The sequence below is a fragment of the Cyanistes caeruleus genome, chromosome 4 (assembly GCF_971803275.1).
Source record: "Cyanistes caeruleus chromosome 4, bCyaCae1.hap1.1, whole genome shotgun sequence".
Lineage (NCBI taxonomy): Eukaryota > Metazoa > Chordata > Aves > Passeriformes > Paridae > Cyanistes > Cyanistes caeruleus.
The window spans coordinates 83,409,462-83,432,531 of NC_141704.1; the positions used below are offsets into that span (position 1 = coordinate 83,409,462).

Here is a 23,070-nt window from a genome sequence, read left to right on the forward strand (position 1 = left end):
CCAAAGTGTCGAAGCGATAGTTCTTCCAGCACTGCCTTCCATCAACAGTACTGAGATGTGCTTCACTGGAGAGCAATAAACTCTCCTGACCTTTCACTCCTGCTTCTCTCCTGCCTTCCTGAGCCACAAACCCAGCCAGCTTTGTCCCACCACTGTGGCTCAGCACATCTGAAATAACTTTGCCTACACCGGAGGCATGGGAGGTGCACGCTGCCGTGAGCCAGCTCAGTTTGCCCTGTGGCAAGCTCTCTTTGCTGTGAGAACAGAGAGCTGTCTCTTGGGGCCAGCATCTGAAAGGAAAGGCTGTCCTGTGTGCTCAGAAGGCAGCCTGGGTGTCCTCACCTGGTGTGCCAGCTCCCATGGATGGTCCTGCTGAAGGACTGTGTCCCCAGCTGGGACACGGGCGTCTGACAGAACCTTGGCAAGCTCCCTCCAGCTTTCGTATCCTGTACAGGGGAAACAGAGAGGTGTCAGGGAACAGGGTTAAAAAAAGAAAGGGTAGCAGTCTCCAGTATAAACTGGTCTTTACAAGGCTGAGAGACCTCTAACAGGAGTGCTCCAGCAGAGACCAGGAGTTGTTTATGTTGCTTGGAGTTGGCAGACTGGCACAGAGAGAAAAATTGTCTTTATTTTCCTTAAAAGCTCTTCCCTCCTTCTCATTAATTTAATACTTAAATTAAAGATTCATCATAGTTCTAAAATATATATCAGAGACTTCATTAATCACCACAGGACCGGGAACTTTTTTTTTAGATTACTCACATAATCCCAGTAGTCAAACTAAAGAATATCAATTTTTATCAATTAGCAGTGCCAAAGAAAAAGAAGACAGTAACTAGACTACTAATTTAACCATCAAAAGCATATTATTCTTATATGCACCAATTTTCACAGTAAAAGCTTCAATTTTCTTTCCTCGAAGGAAATTATGGACACTCATCTGCAACACCTAAAGTATTGGCAGTGATGCAGTCAAGGACACTGCTATCCAAGTGAAGTCACCTTCACTTGAAACTCCTTTCCCCTCTCATTCTGCTCAACCCAGAAGTCAGGATCAATTCTGATTTCCTTCCAGAACTTCAGTGACCTCCTGGGTTTAGGAGGGACAAAAAGGAGCAGATGCAGCACAGCTGCCCGTGCCTGCTGTCCCACCACTAGTGAGACAGTGCTGGTGAGCTCAGACCTCCCAGCAGCGCTCCAGTGCCTCACCCCGTGTGCTTTTCAGGTCTGATGAACATTTTGGCACTTGTTCAGCAGGTGACCAGCCTGTCACAGCTCAGCACTGTGCCCATGGCAGCTCCAGCCCGAGGGACAAGCCCCAAAACCTCCAGCAGCCTCTCCCAGGCTGGTGGCACACCAGCCCAATGCCCACACAGCAGGGAGAGCAGCCAGGCTCTCTCCCCATTCTCTTTAAAACTGGAAATCATCCCCAAAGCTCCAGGAAGCCCAAAGAAGTTGGCTGCTTTGGTATGTACAGGGAACCATCCCGGCAGCCTCAAGTCCCAGTGTTTAGATGAATGGTCTGAGCCTCCTATGCTATTCCTACAGCCAGAAGTGGCAGGAAGGCGCTCTGAAAGAGAGGAACAGCCCACTGCTGGGGAAACATCTGCTGCTCCACAGGCAGCACAGCCACCTTCACCCAGCCCACCTGCCTCCAGCCTGCCCACCCACCAGCAGCCCGGGAGACTCGCTGTGCCTCAGGAGCGCGCTCAGCCCGCTTCCTTTGGAGGGGGCTTTTACAAGCCCCATGGCTTAGATCATCCCCCAACATCTCTGGGCTACACAGAGGCCAAGGCAAGCCCCAAACCACCCCAGGAACTGCAATTCACAAACAGCCCTCTGCCAGATTCCCCTCCCTGGCTGTGCTGAGCTCTGGGGCCGTTGTTTTGAGTACAAATAGGGTTGAAAAACTGTCTCTACTTGATCCTGAATCTGGGTCTGGCAGAGGTGAGCAGAAAGCTGCCTCCTATGGTGTGCTGATCAAAGGGGGAAAAAGAAACAAAAAGAAAGTGCAAAAATGGTGAAAAACATGAAAGTAGTCAGAGATTCAAGTGAGATACATGGCTCAGAGCCAGCTGGGGTATCCTGCTTTCCTGATGTGGGTGTTGGCTTGGATGTGTGGGTTTCATCAGGCCCTGTTAGATGCTGTTAGAACAGTCACAAATGTCTGATTGAGATCTTCTCAGCCCCAGATTCTGATTTGAAGCTATGCATTTAAATTTATGATTAAAAATATCAAGGTCAGTATTTATCTTCTGCAGAAGACTTTTCAGCCATTGGGTGAGCAACCTACTGATTAATGCAGCTAAGCACAACTTGTGCTTAAGGGACTGACTGTCACGGAGAAAAAGGAGAAATTCATTTGTCTTTATATAATTCTATGTGCAACTGGTGAGTTTCCTCCTTGTTCAGAGCAATGAGGCAGAAACCACTATTTGTGAGTGTCCTGCAAGTGGACACAGGAATTCCCACTTGGAATGGGCCTGAAACAGACTTTGCAGCTCATGTGAAATTCAGCACTTGCTGCTTTGAGGGCTCCTTATAACAATGGGAGAGATCAGCAGGCTTCTTCTCAGAGAATAGAGCCACAGAATATCCTGAGCTGCAAGGGAGCCACAAGGATCACTGATGCTCAGCTGGCTAGAGAGGAACCAAATAAATCAGGGGGGGAAAAAAAAGGCAACAGAAGTCAGTTCACCCCTGGAAGACACCAAGAGCAGCAGGTTTGGTTTTTTCTCTTGTGCAGAGGGGAGAGGTTATTTGGTTCCATCGTTAAACTCAGCACTTCACTGCCCTGTGGAAAAAGCTGAGGGCAAAGCATCAGCAACCTGCCTCTTCTGGGAAGGGCTGGCACGGAGCCTGCCTCCCAGCAAACACAGAAGCCTGGCTGCACACAAGTGCCAATGGCTGACATTTCTTTGACCCTTGGAAAAGAGAAGAAAGGAAGGCAATTCTCTGTGTTGTACAAATATTTACCTAACACATCAGCCAAGCACAGAACAGACAAAGGAGCTACGAATTAATCTGGAGGCAGTGATTTCATTGCTGGGTAATTTGTGCTTTGGCAAGCCAGTTCTCCAGCATGGTAGGAAATGATTTTCAGAATATAACAGGATCAACACCCCCCTTAGAGAAAGTTCTTGGCACTCCAGCTCCTTCTGAAAAGATTGGCTTTTGCCCGTGGGTCTCCACAGGACACCCTTGGAGAAGGACCTGGTTTTGCCCCTGCTTTCCTCACTAAAGGGAGGAAACCAGAGCAAAGACAGATCCCCTGCAGTTTTCTGCAGTCAGAACACCTCCCGAGGCAACTGCTCACCGAGGCTTTGTCCCCAGCACACTGGCACAGCATTCAGAGGTGGCCTTGCAGGTCTCCAGTGCTCTGTGTCAGCTGGAGAGGGGAGCCCTGAGGCCACATCCACTGCCCTGTGTCAGGAGCACCTGGTGAGGTGACCTAGCACAGGTTCAGCCTGTCCTCCAGTTCTCTGTGAGCTGCTCACTGGCTCCAGCTCTCCTGATGGCTGCTCGAAGCCAACAAGCCTACGCCTGGAAAATGCAGGAGTCAAGAGCTAAAATACCTCAGCAAACACTTCAGTGCTAAGAAGGAATGCCAGCACTATTAGCTTTGATGGTTTTCTCCAGTCCCTCTACAAAACTGGTTCTGGCTGGGATGTGAAAAGGCAGAAAAGCCATGAAGGCAGAAATCAAAGGCTGGGAAGAGCCTGTCTCAAAGCCAGGGGAAGACACTGAGCCAGGCATTGCTGCCATTAGCCTGTCAGACCGATGCACCAGCCAGCTCCTGGCCTTTCTCTCTCCTGGCCTTCACTTCCCAAAGCACACCAGTCGTTTTCCAAGGCTGTTGTTCACCTCAAACACCTCTGAGGAAGGCAGCAGTGACACAGGCACAGCTCGCCAGAAGCAGCAGCCAGGCTTGCTGCCACATCCTCCCCCTCCCTGGCTCCAGTCCCATCTCCTCTCTACAAGCAGAGGTGCGTCTTTCTCTCTGCTTTTGCACCCCAATGCTCCAAGGTTCCAGTCTCACAGGGATCAGCCAAAAACATGAAGCTGATTCTTCTTCTTCAGAGAAAAGTGCTCCTTTTTGTCCCTTTTCCCATCAGGCTGGCTGGCAGATGCCTGCTGAGGATCCAAATTCCCAGCAGGGCCGACCCTCAGCTGCTCCTCTGGATTTGTGATGGGAAGCCCTCGGGATGGAGCTTCCTATGGAGATACGAGGCAGGGGAGCACAAAGCAAAGGCAAAGAAGCTGAAGAGGAGGCTGAAACAGACACTGCATCCTACAGCAGAGCAAGCTGCCAGTACCATGCCAGCTGCCCACAGCCCCAGTGAATCAACCACTGAGGGACAGAAAAGCTGTACAAGAGAAAATAAGATGGAGATGATTCTTGACCAGGGTCTGGTCAGGCAAGAGGGCCGTGTCTGCCTCTTCTCAGCCATGCATTTTACTGCTCTGGGCTTAAAAGTCAGCAAAGGAAGCTGCAAGTGGAGATGGAGAGATCTCACCCAGCAGTTCTGGCTCTGCCACAGCAATGCACTTGAAGCCCAGTTCAGGAGGAAAAGAAATAAAAATAAGAAAGCAGAAAGCCACAGCCAGAGATAAGAGCCAGCAGGAGGCAGGGAGCTATCAGGCCTCGGGCAGGAGTGTGACCAGAGCTGCTTTGTGTGTTCAGAGATTAGATCCACCCAGCCACTGCCTTGCCCCAGCCAGGGCTGACATTTCAATCAGCCTGTGAAGATACCTGGCAATCGTGCAAAGGGAAATCCCAGGCCCACTCAGGTGATCAACTGCCCCTCTGAAAGACGAGATTTGATTACTCTGCTGTTGTTACTGCTGCTTACATAGCTGCAAATGTTATTAACACCCACCTGCTAGCCAGCCCTTCTGTAACCCTGCTGAATGATTTCACTCAGCAGCCTCAGGAAAGAGCAGGTCCATGGGCTGTTTTGCACAAAAGCATTTTCCTTCTCATCTGAGAGCCTTCTCCTCTTCTGTTTGTTGCAAGGAAGAAAGGGCAAGAAAGGAACTGGCAGGAATGAAGCAGGGTGCTGCTCTTCATTACCCTCAGTATCCACAGACCCCTCACCATGGCTTGATGTTTTAACCCTCCCTTGGATGGTCTTATTTCTCCTTTTATCCTGGTTGAATATTTTCAATAACTTTACTGTTATTCCCTGGGACTTCAGCACCATTTGAGGTCTTTGCCAGTGCTCCTCCTGGCTGAACAGCTTTGCAGGAGCAATACCCAATACCCCCAGACATTACCACTAGGAGCCTTGCAAATGTACTGGTCCAAAAGATGCTGCTGAAGGTCGCTTGAAACTGAGCATGAGAAGGTGTTTAGAGAGCTTGATGTGCATTTCACACACCCTGACCAGAGCAAACCCTGCTGCTGGTGCCACTCTGCAGAGGAAGGAACATCTCCTGGCCTACCACAGACACCAACACAGCCCCCCAAAACTGAGTGCAGAAATCACAAGGATGAGGAGTGAGGTGTAACCTGACCTTCCACAGACAGAGATGTGGGTGAAGGATACAGTGAAAAGAGACAGCCAACAGTTTCTGGACATAAGGGTGGGTTAGGTCAAGTCATGCATCACAGATGAGGTCAGAGAAACTACCAAAAAATCCCCGTTCAAGGGTAGGGCCTGGTCAAGGGAGTCTCTTTGGTTACTTATTTAAGACATTTAAAAGGATAGACAGAAAAGAGTGAACTTCTGGTCCTCAGGTCAAGATTGGAACATCACTCCTGCAGTTGAAAGGATTCAAGGAGCATGAAACCCAGTGTTACAGAGGGAGCCCTGCAAACCTTCCCATTTCTGCCTAGTGCAGAACCCACAAATGAGGTTGCTGACCTCCTCCAGGGACAAAGCTCAAGTTAGGAACCTTGTGTGCAGAAATAAATGACTCCATTCTTCCTCCAGGTACAACTCTGATTCACTGCTACGTGAATGGCTTTGCAAACTGACAATAAGCCACAGAACATTAAAAGTGCTTGAAGTATGACGGAGGAAAAGGCAGAGCACCGTGCTTGGGAAGGAGAGGAAAATCAGCAGACATTAACTACCCACAAATAATACCTTGCTGCTGTTCCCCTCTAGGTATAGGAAATGTATTTCATCAGCAGGAGAGGAACTGATAAACAATGGCTGGGGCACTAACTGGTTTCACAGAAAATATAATTCAAATCGTGCTTCTGTCACTAAAATTTTCCATTGCTCTAGTTAAATCATTAAACCACCCATGCCACACAATGATTCCAAATATTCCTCCAAATGAGCAAATATTGCCTGCTGTCTGAAAGCTGAGTGAGGCTATGCATATATGGAGATGCAGTGCTGCATTTCAGTGAGAAAGGCCATCATGCAGCTGCACTATCCTTCAAAATTACGGGGCTGAGCTCCTTTGTCAGCTCCAGAAATGCCTCTGTTTCAACCTAGAATGTACTAGAGCAAAACTACTGTAAACTCTCGCCTGTCTGCACTTGCCACGCTGAAGGTGCAGGAGGTTCAGGAGCTCATGTGAGCACAAAGCATGCAGCCAGCTGAGGTGCCACAGCCTGGCTGTGCAGTCACAACCCCTGCCCCAGGGCACCTCTGCCCACAAGAGCCCTGTGTTCTCTCCTGCCACCCTCATCTCTTCAACCTCTCCTCTCCATTTTCCAGGGGAAAGAGGAAACACTGGCTCGAAGGAAGCCTGAGCAGAAGAGCACCTACTGCTGATTTCAGCAGCCTAGGTTAAAAGCCCACAATTTTGGCACTGCTAACCTCTGCAGCAAAGCAGGGAGAAATGCTGGCTAGTCTGTTACACTCTTGAGGTATTCCATGGGCCATCCTAAACCACATAAAACAGATATAGAAGCTTTTAAACCATCAAATATATTTTCAAAATTATGCCCATGATAGCTGTGCAGCTGAATTCCTTTACTGCTGGCAAGTCCCACTCTTTAATTTACAGAACATGGCAACCGTGCTGCAATTGTGGTGTGCTTGTCCCTGAGACACCCAGGCTGCCTCTGTGGCTGCCTCTTTGTACAATATTGCCATCAAAAGCAGCGTTTTCTCTGGTTTTACAGTCTTCATGCACAACTACAGACTTCTCAAAACAGCTACAGTCAAAGAGGCCTGATTCCAGGCACACCAAGAACAAAGGGATTTGAGTAGTTCTCATGCAATCACACTCACCAAGCCAGCCTTTTGCCAGTCATTGTCTTCAAAATATGGCATTTGCATCAACACATTTACTGCTGTGAGATTTGCCTTGCTCCAGCTTCAGTACTTGGAGTTGTGAAAGGAACACAGTCAGGTGTTTTGTTACCAGGCCAGTTTTTGATTTCTTACTCCTGCTTCTAAGGTAAAAGTAATTTGCTACTCTGATGGTGAACTGTAACATTAGGCATTATTTTTGTTTCAAAAATACCTTTAATCCTGGAACATTTGCATGGGTTTCTACCAATTCACTCCCAGTGACCACATCCTCAACAGCTGACTCACACTCTGCTGTCTGCCTTATTTTGTTTTTAACACAAATAATGGTAACAACTTTAAAAATTCCTACCTAAACCCCAAGTGACTGGCATGAAAAGCAGATGTTCCACCTGGTTTTGATCACTGCAAGTGGTATTCCTGGCACTGTCCCCATCATTTGGAGGCACTGCTGACGCCTCAGAGACAGGAGAGGCAACCAAGGCCTGCTCCACTGAGGTAACAAGTTATTTAAAGCTGAAATTTGCCTCCATTTATCAGTGCCACACATCCCAGGCACTGCACTTGGACAGGGAGCTGGCAAGCTCCCTGCCTGCTCTAATTCATATCTGCATCATCAGGAACAGCACTGAGGACTGATTTTGCAGAGATGCGTGTCTCTAAATGCCTTCTACAACCAAGAGATCTGCTGCTTTCACGTCCACAGTAGCTGAATAAATGCAATTAATAAGAAGTACCATATGCAGGCAGCTTCCCTTCCCTGAGCACAGGGAGGTACCTACAAAAATCAAGAAAGAAAATGGCGATTTTATGCTCAACAGCCTTTGCCATTTGTTTTTCTTTCTGCAACAGGACTGTGTCCAAGAGAGCTCAACAAGGTCATCCACAAAGCTTTCAGAAAGCTTTGGTAAGTGCATTTTTCTCAACTCATCCAAACACTGCAGCAACAGACTGCCCAAAGAGCTTCCCAAGACTATTTTCTTGGTTTTTTAATACAGGAGCTGTCTAGGATGTGAAGCTGAACATCAACAGACCTTCAAGGCAGCATTTGTTACTGCTTCACCAAACACAGCTAAGGCATCATTTTTTATCTTGGATGAGGAGATTCCTGAAGACTCAATCCTTTGCCACTTCCATGCAGATGCAGCATTCCCAAAATACCTTCTTGCAGCTTGCTTTTCAGTCAAGTTTCTGTGGAACTTTGTGCAGTAGAAAATGCCATTCACTGCTTCCACGAGAAAACCCTCCCACTTTATTTACCTCTCTACTTGCCATTCCTATTTGCCATTTTGCTCAAAGCTGCTGTAAGCATTTTCTCGCCCTGAATTCACCTCAAAAGCAGTAACTCTCCCCTGCTGAAATGTGCTATTTCCATGGGCTCTGTGAGCTTTGCAACAAAATCACGACCCTACGCCTTCAGTGCAGACCATGGATGTGATTATGGGCAGAGGAAAATCCAGAAGGGGCAGGACAAACATCTGCAAGAAGTGCTGCAGGTAGGGTTGAGCTGACCTCAAGGCAAGAAAGTGAGCTAAACCAACTCTCTTGCAGCCACTCCAGAAATATCTCATGATTTGCTGAAATTACTTTAAATTGCCTGTGTTCTCGAGGGCAGCAGAATGACTGCTCTGCCCGTGGCTCTGCATGGGACGCCCTGCTCTGACATCAAACAAAGCCCTGAACACAGAGAGAGGCTCCTCTAACTGTGGGACAACACAAAAGCTCCCCAACAGCTCTGCTGAGGAGGAACCAGAAGCAGGCATGCTGATAAATATCAAACACAGGAACAGAACAAGCCTTCCAGTGTTACAGAGAGGAGCTGATTGCAGTGGTTGAGGAACTGCTTTGGCGCTACTCTCTAGGCACATCACACTGCAAACCATCTGATTATTGCATTTGGAGTCAGATGAAGCTCTTCTAATAACAATTACTGGGGTTTGGATGAGGCTCTAGAACTACTAAAAAGTATTTCAGGAACCTGGATGCAATCCCTGTGTACAAGTTTACTTCCACAATTTTGATCCAAAATCTGAAACTACAACTTTCTGTTCAGACTTAGGTGTCATTGAATGATTTCTGCTGAAAGGGACCTTAAAGTTCCAACCCCTCTGCTGTGGGCAGGGACATCTCCCACTCGACCAGGCTGCTCAAGGCCCCATCCAACCTGGCCTTGAACACTCCAGGAATGGGAAATCCACAACTTCTCTGGGCAGCCTGTGCCACTGCCTCACCACCCTTACAGGAAAGAACTTCTTCCTAATATCTGATCTAAACTTGTCCTCTTTCAGCTTAAAGCCATTCCCTCATGTGCTATCATTACATGCCCTCATCAAAAGTTCCTTTCCAGCTTTCTTGTGGGCCGTCTTTAGGTACTGGAAGGCTGCTGTAAACATGATCAAACATCAATTAAAATGGCAGCAAAAGGCAACTGGAATATCAGGATATTCTTCAAGAATGCCTGAAATTTCCCATCACCAAACACACCACCAGATGCTGACACCACCCAATCTACACTCTGGCCTCTAAGCCTAAATGTCAGCCTTCATCTGTCTCTGCAGAGGAACTGTGCACACAACCTGACACCAGCATCTCTACTGAGCAAAGCTGGGATTTGTAACACTGATTATTCTGAATCATCCTCAAATACCACCTGCTGCTCAGGGCAGACAAACATGCACAGACAGGCTAACATCTTGATAAATAATGGAAAATCCTATATACCTGTGACTTCAAATATCAAGCCTCAGAGTACTAAGGGAGCAAGAACACGCTGGAGCTCTTCCATGCCACAGGAGCTGGACAAGACCAGCTGGCAGCCCTCGCTCAGGGACCGTGCCCCCAAGCTAAGCACACGTGCTGGCTTCTGGGACAGCTCTGTTTACACACCATGGCTTGCTATGAGGAAAAATCAGGGCTGTGTACACTCTCTTTACAGAGCTCTTACCCAGTGACATAATTCCGAAAGATGAACTTCTGAAATATTGCTTCTCCTCTGTCTGAACTAACTCCCACGGCAATGTCCTGCTCTGGATCTCAAACCAGCCTGTGCAACACACTTGACAAAAATAATTAAGATAGTGGGAACCAGGAGGAGTTCACAGAAACCACTTTCTGTCCCACAGAATCACAGAATATTCTGAGTAGGAAGGGACCCACAAGGATCACCAAGTCCAGCTCCTGGCCTGGTGCAGGACAATCCCAGGAATCCCAGAGAGCCTTGTCCAAATGCTCCTTGAGCTCTGGCAGGCTTGGAGCTGTGACCACTGCCCTGGGGAGCTGCTCCAGTGCCCCAACACCCTCTGGGGGAAAAACCTTTCCTTGATATTCAACCTACACCTCCACAGAGACAGAAAGAAAGAAAGAGCTTGTATTTACCTAGTTTGCTCATGCCTAAATCCCACTGTTTGAGAGAAGATCTGCTGAGTTTGCTGAATACTAAACTGGGACAGACTCCGCTCTCACTTGGGATTATTTGTTTTTAATGCTGTCTTCCCATTAAAAACTTTATGAAGAAGACTTAAGAAATGCCACACAAGAAGAGGCAGGAAGAACAATTTCAGTTTGCTCTGTAAACCTTGCCTTAAAAGTTCATTTGTTTGATTGATTCCAAGTGTAGATCCTTTAAGAAGACCAAAGAAATTCACATTCTTAGGGGAAAAAAACCCTGATAATACTACATCTCCTGTCATTCTCTCCCTATACAGGGGAGTTTGAGTTGTTGCAGATTGTTGGGGTTTTTTTCATTGTGATGCAGCTTAAATAAGTTTAATAAATAAAATATTTTACTAAATAAAATTTAATATTTTTATTGTTAGTATAGCTGGGAGTTGGAAACACAAGTTAAAATGGTTTAACATTGGAAATATGATGATAAAATTGTGCCATCGCTGCATTTTGTGAATGACATTTACGCTGTATTATAAATTTAACTCATGTCTGTGCTACCTTCTGTATTAACAAAGCCTGTGTGATAGGTCTAGTGTTTCATCACTAACTTTCATAAAGTCAGGGGAACCTTTTCTACTGCTCATTCAGAACTTCCAGGGAACTGAAAAATTATTTACTGGAACATTTCTGGTTTGAGTTCTGCTAAGCTTCTGTCCCAGACAGAGCAAACCGTGAGCCAGCGAGGAGCTGAGACACAGCTGAACTTCCCGGAGGCCAGGCTGCAGGGGCAGCCAAACGGGCTGCAGGGCTTGCCAAAGCCAGCCCTGCCACCAGCACCATCCCTGAGGGCTCCCAGGATCATCCTTCCCCAGCAGGGCCAGCGTGCCCCACACAGCTGTCCTCTTGCAGTGCAGTATTTCACTGTGCTGAGCTTTCCACCAGAGCGCTGAAACTGCCCCTCCAACTGCTTAAAGTGGCCTGCAAGCAGCGATTGCAAAACTGACATTTTCTTTCCAACGCACTGGAAATTTCCATAAGCCAAGGAAAAGGGCTTCCTACTGCCCAGCACTCGTTTAGCTAATGAACTTCAGGACAAACAAAACCCTAACAACTGTCCAATCTGCCTCTGGTGTAATTCAGTACAGGAAACTCACACAGTAATTTCTGTACTGGCTCCGGAATAAATATCCACTGAAAATGCCATCTGACACTGGTTATTTACATGCTGACCTGAGATTTCATCCAAATACTCTTCTCAGTCTCTTTACCAAGTTTTACTGACCTTTTCCACAGGCTCCTGGTGTGATTCCTACCCAGCTCCACTGACTGTTCAACTTCAGTCCTTTTCCATAATGGTAAGAGTGCAGTGCCTTACACAACCACATATATCAAAATACCCCAAATTCTAGCATGTTCTGCCAAGACTGAAGGCCAGGGATAGCAGCTGTCCTCGCCAAAAGCTGTTTATTGTCTGTCCTTCATGTTCCTCTGACCCCAGTCACTCACAAAGCTCCAGGTCCCACATTGGTAGGAGAAACTGATACATAACAGTGCAGTTTGTGTGCCACACAGGTTTTATAGGGGAAGTTCCCAGTGCAGTGGCTCCTGGGATGGAGATGAGGACTCCAAAAATAGCCCAGGGTAGGTCATTCTCCGATACTCTTTTAATCTATTTTTAATGTATGCTAATACCAGAATTGCTGAGGTTGGACAGCACCTCTGGAAATCACCTGGTCTGAACCCCTGCTCACAGCAGCATCTGCCACCCAAAGCAGCTCACACCAGAATGCCAGAGTCCTTTCCTGCAGAGCTCCCTAAATCCATCTCCCATGGGATTCTCTGAAGCAGGTCCCTGAACAGGGCAAAGTCTCCTCTCATGAAGTCCTGGGCTGTAACTCGCCTGTCTCCAAGTTAACTCCAGCCTGCTCACTACACAAGGCAAAAATAATTTGTGAAGCAGTTTTAAAACAAATAGCCATCTAAACACACTGATAACTCTCAACCCCAGAAGTTTAGCTTCACTACTTTGGAAAAACCTGTCCTTAAGTACCTTGGAAGCAAAAGTCCCAAGGGAAAGTGCTGGGATTTGAGCCAAGCCACACAAGTGCCTATTTAGAGCCTAGCCTAAAACAGCAATACAGTTAACTACTTCAGAGTTTGCAGGAATTCTGCGAGGTTTCCTCTCTCACTCTGTGCTCTCCATTAGTGATGCACCTTCTTCACAGCAAGTTTCAAGTCTGTCATCAAAAATCTGTGATCCTGGAAAATGAGAATGGAGGGACAAAAGACAAGAGATTGAATGCCAGAAGGAATAAGGTTTTGCAACCTAAGTTTATTATTCATATCCCTACTGTATTAATGAGAGAAGAATTATTTTCATTCAAATAAAGCAACCACAGAATAATATCCAGGCTACCACATCAGAATTTCATAGGATTTATGAAACACAGAGCAGAAAGTAAGCACTGTTTGCTGCAGGATGTTAGGGCTTTGTCTATGACATTTCATATATTTCATATTATATTTCATAGCACATGGAAGTGCCACCATTAGACACGCTCTTCTGCTGGGAGAGCTGATGCCAAAACAATGCAGTGGGAATTTCAGCAGTCTGTTGTCCAGGAGCTTACCCTGGACAGAAAAGTCCTGCTCTGATGGAAATGCTGACAGGTAAACTGGCAGCAAAGCAAAACTCTTCACCTCCACCAGGTCATTTCTGTGCTGCCCTGGCTCTTGGCAAGAGTTAAGCCAAGAGTTAGACGTGGTGGTAGGAAATGAGGGCAGCACCACCTCAGAATGTTCAGTGTGCTCTTTCAGCCAGCACCAAGTGCGACGCTGGCACAGCAGATACCACACACAGGGTTTCACCTGCTCTGAAGGATCTGGGCTGCTGGGGGGAGTTCTGTCACACCTTTTCATGACACTGACTGAAATGTGAGGTGTTCCTTCAGCAATGCCAAGATGGGGCTTTCACCCTGTCTGAAAAGCAGCTGTGTGGTGGTTGAGATTCAGTAACCTCAACCACAGCACCAATGAAGGACCAGGACAAAGCTTGTGAAGAGTAAACTCCGAATGAGTAAATTCCAGCATGTCCTGAATGCTCTCCTTCACTGTTTTTCAGTCAACATTTGAAGGTAAAAGTAACACAAACTTGATCCACAGAAGTACTGCGAGGCTCAATTCTTTCACTTTCTAAAACACCAAGACATACCAGGATGGAGACTCTGATTCACAGTGTCTGTGCACTCAGGCTCACACAGATTTGTTACAAAGATCCTACCGCTTCTATTGGAAAAATCAGGCCTCTGGGCACTCTGATCCTCATTAGAAATAAGAGAAAAACTTGCTTTCTAGTTAAAAAAAAAATCTGATCTCTGTATCTCAGAAGCTGGCAAAGTAGGCCTCACTGGGTTTAACTTCAAATGCTTGTAACTGCATAATTTGGGAATGTCAGAGCAACATTTTTTATTCATCTTTGCATATGATCAAAAGCATGACTGTCACAAAACCAGAGACACACAGCATGTCCCAGAACTTTGGTGAAATCTGGTCCCTAAAGCATTCAGTTGCTGTGAGCAACCCTTGTGGAGGGATGTCCTTTATGAACAACTACTTTGGGTTATCTCAAATAAAAGAAAAGTTTAATTAGCAACTTCATCCCTGCTACAGACTGTGAAGAGTTACAAAAAAATCAGAGCATGAGTAATTTTCCACAGACTCCACGGAAATTTTTCAGACAATTCTAAAACCTATCCCCTATCTAACCCCAGGAAGTCTTACAGGTCTTTTTTACAAAACCTGAGCCCACTTATGCTAGCAATGTAGTGGCTCTCTGGATAGGCAAGCTCTCACCCAGCAACAGCTCAGGAGAGAGGATATACACCTCGGGCATAACACTAACTTAAAATTTTTAGCAAACAGGAAATATCACAGAAGAGAAAAAAATCTCGTATTTTTGTCTACCAACTCTGAAACAACAAGATGACTGTCCAGTTTCTTCTTGTCATGGCTTCTCCATGCTTTTTATTTGTTTTCTTTTCTCCCTGAAGGGCACTCCCTTGCCCTCTCAGACTCCTAGAGCCTCTGGCTATTCTGGGGAGCACATGGAGCTTGCCATCTCCCCACAGCCCTCCTGAGACTCCTCCTGAAAGCTCTCTCGTGTTTCCTGGTGAGCTCTGTCTCCTCTTTCAGCAGCTGCCTGCCCCACTCTTACAGCACTGGAAGGAAACACAACTCCATTAATAAATGATCCTGCTCCCTGCTCTCGTTTCCATCGCTGTGCTGTGCCCACAGCAATCCGGCTCCTGAGGCGAGGGGCGGCAGGGCCCGGCTGCGGCCTGCCCGCTCCGGGCTCAGGGCTCAGGGCCCAGGACACAGCCTGCTGGCTGCTCTGTCACGGCCACAACCTTCCTCAGAGGGTGACAGAGCCACCAGCCTCCTGCCAACACCTCCAGTGCACAGCAGCCCTGCACATTTTATCCTGACATTCAGCCACCGACTGCTCCCCGGCCCATCCCTGCCTGGGGCCCGAGGCTCCTCTTGCAAAAGCCCATCAGGTTCTGGGACTTATCCCGGAGCCCCGGGTAAACCTAAGAAAAGAGGCAAGGATGAGGAGAAAAAAGAGTGACTGTCATACAAAAAAATGACAAGCTATTCTTTCCAGCCAGGACTCTCCATCTCAGATGAGAAAAGCAGCACTGAAGCCATCCCAGCAAGGTCCCAGAGCTGGGGGTGATGGACACCGAGCAGCCCTGCTGAGCCCTGAGCTGCTGCCGAGGCCTGGGGAGCTCTCAGTGCTCGTGTGCTCACGGTGCAGGGTCACATTTCTCACAGCACAGCCGCTCCTCTCCCCTCCACAGTCTGACAAGATGTAGCATTGACCCCTAACAGACTGGGAGCAGGGTTTGGGGAGGCTGGGTACCTGTGAACCCGAGACAGAAGAATAAACCCCTAATGAAATCCTGACTGCTTCAATAGCACAAGCAAGGCAGGAGACACGTGGGAGCACATTTGTTCAGCAACTCAATGTGCAGACTTTAAGTAGGACCCATGAGATGCCAAAACGCAATTACAGTCAAAGAGGTGATCCAGGACAGCATCTCAGCATCCTGTATCTTCTCTTTTTAGCAGCTTGCTCCAGTTCACTCTGCTTTTCTATCAAAAGGATGCTTTCTAACCAATGGTGCTGCGAACCGCAAGCTGGAAAACCAAGCCAGGTTATTTTCTGCTCTTTAAAAACAAAAACATCACCCGCCAGGGATTTTGCCCAATGCTGAAAACTTCCCAGCTGCTCATTTGTGTGCACAGCTGTATACAGTTTGTACAGAGCTACAGGAGTAGAAGGAACAGAGCAAAACCAAACTGCCACAACCAGCAACATTAAAAGGATTCTTTTTACCACTGATCCTCCCAGTAATTAAAGTAGTCTTCTTCCAGTTTTCTGAGTGATTGAACCACCCTGGAAGAATCAACCCCAACATATTTTCAAACGGTGTTTTGGTTTACTCAGAGAGGGCCAGTTTTTAATTCACTTCTTACAAGTATTCACAACAGGCCTGGATTGTCTAAAGGCTAGCCTTAGCCAGATCAGGAGGAAAACAAAAAAGAAAAAGCAGTGCCCATACAACTGCTAAACAATATCAAATACATAGATAGGAGAGATTTTGATCTGTTCCTGGAAGTTGCACAAGCAAACAAAGTGAAATAAATCTGGTAGATTATCCATTGTAATTTCTCCACTCAGCTCTAAGATTCTCTGCCAGAGACAGAGCTCCTGTGCATGGAACAGAAACCACAGAGCCCTGCCTAGGGCTACTCAGCAGGCAGACATGGGCCAAACTCACTGAATGCTGCTGCTGCCTCCAATTAGGGACCAGAGCTGGTGCTTTAACTCCATCTTACAAGAAAGGGTCTCTCTGAAAAGCCACAGCGTATGCACAGTACCTCACTGTGCAGGAAATAAAAGCCTTACGTAGGAATTCAGTAATTAGCAGATCAGGCCGTTGGTTCATCCCATCAGATAATCCACCTTTGACCAGCAGCCAACAGCTGATGTTTAAAAGGCAGAAGAAAACAACCTTCAGAAGTACCTTTAGCTGTATTACTTTACAGAGAAGAAAAAAAAAATGTCCTGATGACCTACAGAATCAGTCAGATTATGCCCTGCAGCACAAATTGTGATTACTCCTCTCTTCCCATGCATAGTTGTGAGTGTTACTATTAGTCATAAAATTATCCAACCCTTAAAAAGAATACCAGCCACACCACTTGCATCAGTGGCTCCTGCAGCACAGGATTAACTATGCTGAGAGCACCCAGCACATACACAGCAGACTCATTTTACAAACAATGCTTCACAGGTTCATGGTGTAACTCCCATTAAATGGTACGGTGCTGAGGCAAATCAAGAGACTGATTTCATCTCTAAAGCCACTCTGAATTCTGCTGTAGGACTGGCATTGTCTCTCTCCACAGGGGAAGAAAGTAAGGACACAGGGATCTTACACAAGTAAATCCTGTCACAAGAAAAGCTCTTCTGCCTCAGCCACCTCTGCTCTTCCTTCCCCTTGGTCCTTCTGAGACCTCATGCTATCCCTGAGCACTGAAGCACACAGAACTAGCTGCTCTGCTCCAGACAGAGATGTATCTGGGTTCAAGGGAATGTCAGAGCTCAGTCATGCCTGTTTATGTTCTCTTCCATTTTTAAAACAAAGCTGCTCCAGCCCGTATTGGCTGCAGCCCAGCGGGAGCCCTGCCCCTGCCTTCCGTGGGCTTCGATCCAGCCCGTGGTCTCACTCTATTTATGTTCTGATGAGCTGCAGCAAGCAAGGCAGACAGCTTTGTTGCACAGCCAATTTTTTACCATACAGACCAGTGAGTGACTCCTGGGTCACTTCTCGTCCTGAGCAGCGCCTGCCTGACCGTTTTTCAAAGAGGTTTCCTTGTATTTTTCAGTCTCAGGTGCAAGGCATCCCGTTTCATTGTGGCCTTTCCAAACAACTCCAGTAACTGAGAGGGATCCAGTTATGCAGATGAAGGATGTACTGGTTTGAGCATCTCAAATCTCATACAGCCTGACTTTAATTAGCTCCTTATGGCCTGTCTTTGAGCTCAGAAGTGCTGTGGTAAATCTGGAGTAACTCCCCTGAGCAGCAGGGTTTTGAGGACCCTGAAGTGAAGTTCTGATCTTGTTTAACACCCCTACAAGGGCTGACCAGTGAAGGGCCATGGGAGCAGCTCCAGGCAAACCCAGACTTCCAGGGCCCAGCTTTCAAACCCAGGTGTCCCCAGGCCATCAAGTTTGACCATGTCAAGCAGGATGCTTCCTGCAATGGCATCCTCTGCTCCACTCCTGCAGGAATTCCTGGAGGTGAGACCAGCTTGCCTAAAGCAAATCCCTGTGGAAACCCAGGTGTTTCACCTCAGTTTGGCAGCAATGCAAAGGACAGGAGGACCAAGGGTGTCCTGCTGTGGAGCAGATGAAGCTGAAGGCAGCCAATGGATGTTACTCCTGCTGGGTTCTGTTCTGTGCCAGCAGGAGCCTGAGGAACTCTGTGGAGCCCCACCTGCTCAAACTGGAGCTGTGCTTGGCCCACAGCCTTGTCCCATGAGCAGCCACCTGCACCTTCCTGTCCTTTCAGCCCACGATGCTGCCAGTGCCTCTGCTGCATGGGCACCTTCCTGGCACTCCAGTGCTGTCTTCACACATGTGGTGCTACCATCCATGGGGCATGGTGCTGTCCTGCTGCCTCTGACTGCCCCCAGCCAGCTGCCCTAGTCCTTCCCATCACCCCCTAGTCCTGACCACTGCAGCTGCTTCCTCAGACACTTATCCTAATCCTAGCTCGTGCTCTTGCTATTTCCCACTGATCCCTGGCCTCTCCATCTCTGTCCCTTAGCAACTGTTCCAGGGTTACTCATTCAAAGGAACCAGCACTGAAATTCCCCTACCAGGCCTGCATGGCAGACAGGCATGTCTTCTCCTGATTTGATGGTCTGTGCTAACAGCTGCACCCAGCTGCAGCTCTTTTTCACACCAGAGTCCAGCCAAATCTTTCTTGTTTAACAGTTTCTGCCTCCACCACTGCCACATCCCCAAGCAAAGTGCACAGAGCTGGTACCTGAGTCCCTGCAGACCTTTGGCCAGCGGTGTTGTGGCACAGGTAATGGTGTGCTCAGGCAAGGTGTGTGCTGGGGAATCACAGAGTTACTGCTGCTTACTGCCACAGCAGCCCACAGCCACACAAGGAGGGTTCTAGAAGCTGCCAAGAAGCCCAGATGACCTGACAGAGCCAGAGTCTGCACTCAGATCAAAGAGATGGATAAAAACAGCTGTGTGCACATGGCCTGGAGAAAGTGTCCCAGATCGTGGCACTGTCCTGTGACTGTTGCCTGTGACAGCTGTACTCAGCTCCAGGTACAGCTGGTCCCCAGAGACCAGCAGCCACCCACACTGCGCAAGAAGGGTGCCTGGGGTCTGGATTCACCCCTGGATTTCTGCATTTCCACCCCCCTCAGCCAGTGCCACCCACTTCACATCCAGCTCTCTTGGCCATGACCAGTCAGCCTCCTCTCTGCAACACCTCCAGCACACAGTGAAAGGCAGAGGGGCTTGGACATCCTGCATTTGATATAGTCACAAGCACCCCTCCTTCTTTCTACCCTCAATATCCCAGATTTTTCAGGTGATGAAGAGAAGGTCCATGAGCTAGAGCTGTGAGAGGGCAGAAAGGCTTTCTGTGACAGCCAGCTCTTGGGAGCCAGTCCCTGGCAAGCAGAGAGCAGCAGGCAGGCTGGCACCAGCTCCCTGCACAGACCCTCACATCAAAGCCTGCCTGCAGCTCCAGAGTCAGGCTCTGCCAGGACAGGAAACGTGGAAGTGCTGCAGAGCAGGTGGGTTGTCAAGGAGACCCTCTGCACCAGCTCCCTTCAGACGTGCACAACACAGACCTCAGTGCATCTCTCAGTGCATCCAGAGAACAAAATTCCCTTGTCGGGTTTTACATCGAAAAATGTGGAGAATTTGCCACAGGGCTGAAATCTCAGGATCCCTACACACTGTCTTGGTGTCCAGACAGCTACTACTAATACCTGATATCTTGGCTAATGGAAGCACAGACAAGACTCCCCACTTAAAAATAATTTCTTGGAATTTTAAACTTTTTCAGCAACAGTATTTGTTTCGTCTTAGTGAGCTAAAAGTGACAACTCTTTGTTTTAAGCTCTCTGCCTCCTGAGATCACAGATTATGCTGTGTTGAAAGGGACCCACAAGGCTCACTGAGTCCAACTCCTGGCCCTGCTTGGCACCATCCCCAAGAGTCACATCATGTGTCCAAGACTGTTGTCCAAATGCTTGAGCTCTGTCAGGCCTGGTGCTGTGACCACCCTCCCGGTGAAGAACCTCTTCTTACAGCCAAACTAAACCTCCCCTGACACAACTTCAGGTCACTTCCTCAGGTCCTGTCACTGGTCACCACAGAGATCAGTATCTGCCCTTCATCCTCCCCTCAGTCTCCTCCAGGCTGGCCAGAACAAGTGTCCTCAGCCACTCCTCACAGCATTTCTCCTCAAGGCCCTTCACCTTCCTCGTGGCCTCCTTTGGATGCTCTCTAATGGCTCAATGTCTTTTTTACACTGTGGCACCCCAAACTGCACCAAACTGCACAAGGTGAGGCTGGCCCAGTGCAGAGCACAGCAGGACAATCCCTTTCCTTGCCCAGCTGGCCACGCTGTGCTGGACATGGATGTCCCTCCTGGCTGCAGGGCACTGCTGGCTCATGTTCAACTCACCACGGACCAGGACCCCCAGAGCCCTTTCCTGGCACTGCCTGCCAGCATCTCCTTCCCCAGTGTGTCTGTATGGCCAGGGTGCCCCACCCCAGGTGAAGAATGTGTCCCTTTCCCTTGCTGAACTCCATATGGCTGGTGATTGCCCAGCCCTCTGATCTGCCAAGGTCTCTCTGCAGGCCCTTCCAGGGAGTCAGCAGCTCCTCCCAGCTTTGTACGGTCTGCAAACTCCCTCAGTTTCCCTTCAGCCCTGTGTCAAAGTCATTTGGACTCTCACCTGCTCTCCTCATCCCCACAGCTGAGGCTTTGCTGGCACTTTTCCTCCTGCCAACAGAGATTTTAAACTTGATCACTTTGTGGTCGCTGTGGCCGAGCCATCGATCTCCAGCAGCGAGACCTCTCTGCAGACAAGCAGCAGATCAAGGAGGGCATCCTCCCGAGTCAGCTCCCTTAGGACCTGTTCCATAAAGCTGACAGCCAGCTTTTCTGGATCTCCTGGTTGTACCACCTGTGTGATACCCCCAGCTAACTTCTGGCAAGTTAAAGGTCTCCAAAAGGACCAGGGCAGTTGACTTGGAAGTGTTCCCTCAGCTTCTCAAAGAATAATTTGTCAGTGTCACTGTCCTGGCTGGGAGGTCCACAGCAGCCTCCCACAATGACATTTGTATTATTTGTTTGCTCCTTGATTCTTCCCCCGAGGTTCCCAGCTGTGCCACTGTGAGCTCTGTACATCCTAACCCTTCTGTAACACACAGTGCCACCCCCCAGGTGAGGAGATGGTGTGGGATGGTGGAAGAATTTGAAATGTAAATGCACGGCTGCAACCCTAGAAAGGAAACTTGCAATGGCCACGTCATGCCTTATTTATTCCAGGATCTGACCCCTGGCATACATCAATGCTGTTCTCCACCCTAAAGGATGCCAGAAGGTGAAAGGACTGTAACATTCTGCAAGCTGTGCAGTCCCAGGAGTTTGGCAAGGCTTTCACGGTCAGGAAAGCATTCAGGGGAGCACAGTGAAACTGCACTTAGTAGGCGAGGTCAGCAACAAGCAGGTACTTGTGTGCTGGGGTGGGCAGGTATGTGAGGAGTGAAGGCGTGGGGAGCACAGCCACACGCCCAGAGAGCACAGGGAGCAGCGTGAAGCTGGGAGATGAGGTGGGTGGACAGCCTCAGAGATGAAGGGATGCCTTTTGGCAGGAGGAGAGATGTTTTGCAGGGAGGAGCAGAGCGATGTGGGGCTTTGGGTGGGGAAGGAGGGAGGAGGGAAAAGCTGGTGCAACAACATCAAGGAGTGACCAAGTGCTGCAATCACTGACTCACAAGCTGGGGTTATCCAGGTGCTGCCCACTTCCCCCAGGCAGGGAGCTGCTACAGGAGCTGCAGCATCCCTGTGATGTGCCCACAAATGTACAATGGCAGTTTTATGTGGGAGACAGCAGCACAGAACAGGGACATACTGTTTCCTGAAACCTGCCACCTGTGGTGCCTTCACTGCATGACCACCCTGCACAGAGAGGAGCCCTGGCTGTCCCCATGCACAAGGGAAGGCAACAAGAGAAACCCTTGGCAGCAAAGGACCAGCACTGGAGAGAAAGTACCTGAAAGCACTTGCTCCTCTGGTGGACAGCAAATGCCAGCCAGCATCACTCACAATGTTTTAAAACTGCATCCAAGACTGATCCCATGAATCCCAGGCTGTATCTTGGCATTGACTGTGATGTGAAAACATCAGGGCAGGGTGTAATGAAGCCTCCCACACCCTGGCTCCACACAAGGAAACCACTGCAGCCCTTTATGCAAGGCTTTTATGCAGAATAGTAAAGCTGGCGTTGAAGATTGCCTCTGGTCTATAAAGCAACTCACTGAGCCCTGGAGCACACAGCTTACTGCCAAAACCCTCACCCCATCTCCACACTGCAGCCTCCTCTGCTCCAGAGCAGGGAGAGAAGAGCTGCAACTGGATGTTCTTACAGATCAGCTCCTCACAGGCCACCTTGGGTAGTGAAAAACCCCTGGAAAATTGCCCCAGCGCTGAAGCTCAGCACCAAATTCCCTGCCCAGCTGGAATACCTGCAAGTGAAGTACAGGTGCTGCAGTTCTGGTGGGAAATGGCACTTCTCAACCTGGAACAAACAGGTTGCATCAGATGTGCTCAGCACACAGAAGGAACACGGGTGCCTTTGCAGCACAGGACATTAAAAGGTGCTATCATGAGGCTACTTGGCACACAATGCAAAATTAGGCTAGGCCTTTGTTTTCCTGGGAGATTCAATTGCTAGTTTCTGAGTTTCTGGACTCTGGGCTGATTTTGTAGTGCTTAGAGCACACAGAGACCCTCTACACACAGAACATGCCTTTGGAACTTGAGATACACACACCTGCAGAGAATAAAATTGTTATTTCCTTACAAAGCTACAGATCCAGACAGCACCATCACATCTACTTTAAATAATGATAGTAATTTTAAAAGTCTGGATTACTGACAAAGAAATGCACACAGGGAATTGTATAGTTTCATTTAAGCCATACAGTGAAATGACAAATCCCACAACAGACACAGCTGGTAAAATCTGAAAGCATTAAGGAAGAATGATAACTTATGTTCCTCCAACTGCACAAGTGCATCTACTACGTTCATGAGAAATATCACTACAGTCTCATGCCTCTGCCTTGTCC

The 23,070-nt window shown here is 48.3% G+C and overlaps 1 protein-coding gene and 1 long non-coding RNA gene across 2 annotated transcripts in view; both read right to left on the bottom strand.

Annotated features, from left to right (window-relative positions):
• B4GALNT3 (beta-1,4-N-acetyl-galactosaminyltransferase 3) overlaps positions 1-23,070 on the bottom strand; it is a 59,605-nt gene that overhangs the window by 23,163 nt on the left and 13,372 nt on the right. Inside the window, exon 4 of the mRNA XM_086886298.1 lies at positions 343-446. Within this exon, the coding sequence (XP_086742424.1) occupies positions 343-446 (104 nt within the window). The remainder of the gene's footprint in view (positions 1-342; positions 447-23,070) is intronic.
• LOC147653837 (uncharacterized) lies at positions 12,905-15,375 on the bottom strand. Its single transcript, XR_015285819.1, has 2 exons — positions 15,241-15,375; positions 12,905-14,821 (listed from the first exon to the last, which is right to left on the bottom strand). It is a non-coding gene; the product is annotated as an uncharacterized LOC147653837 (long non-coding RNA).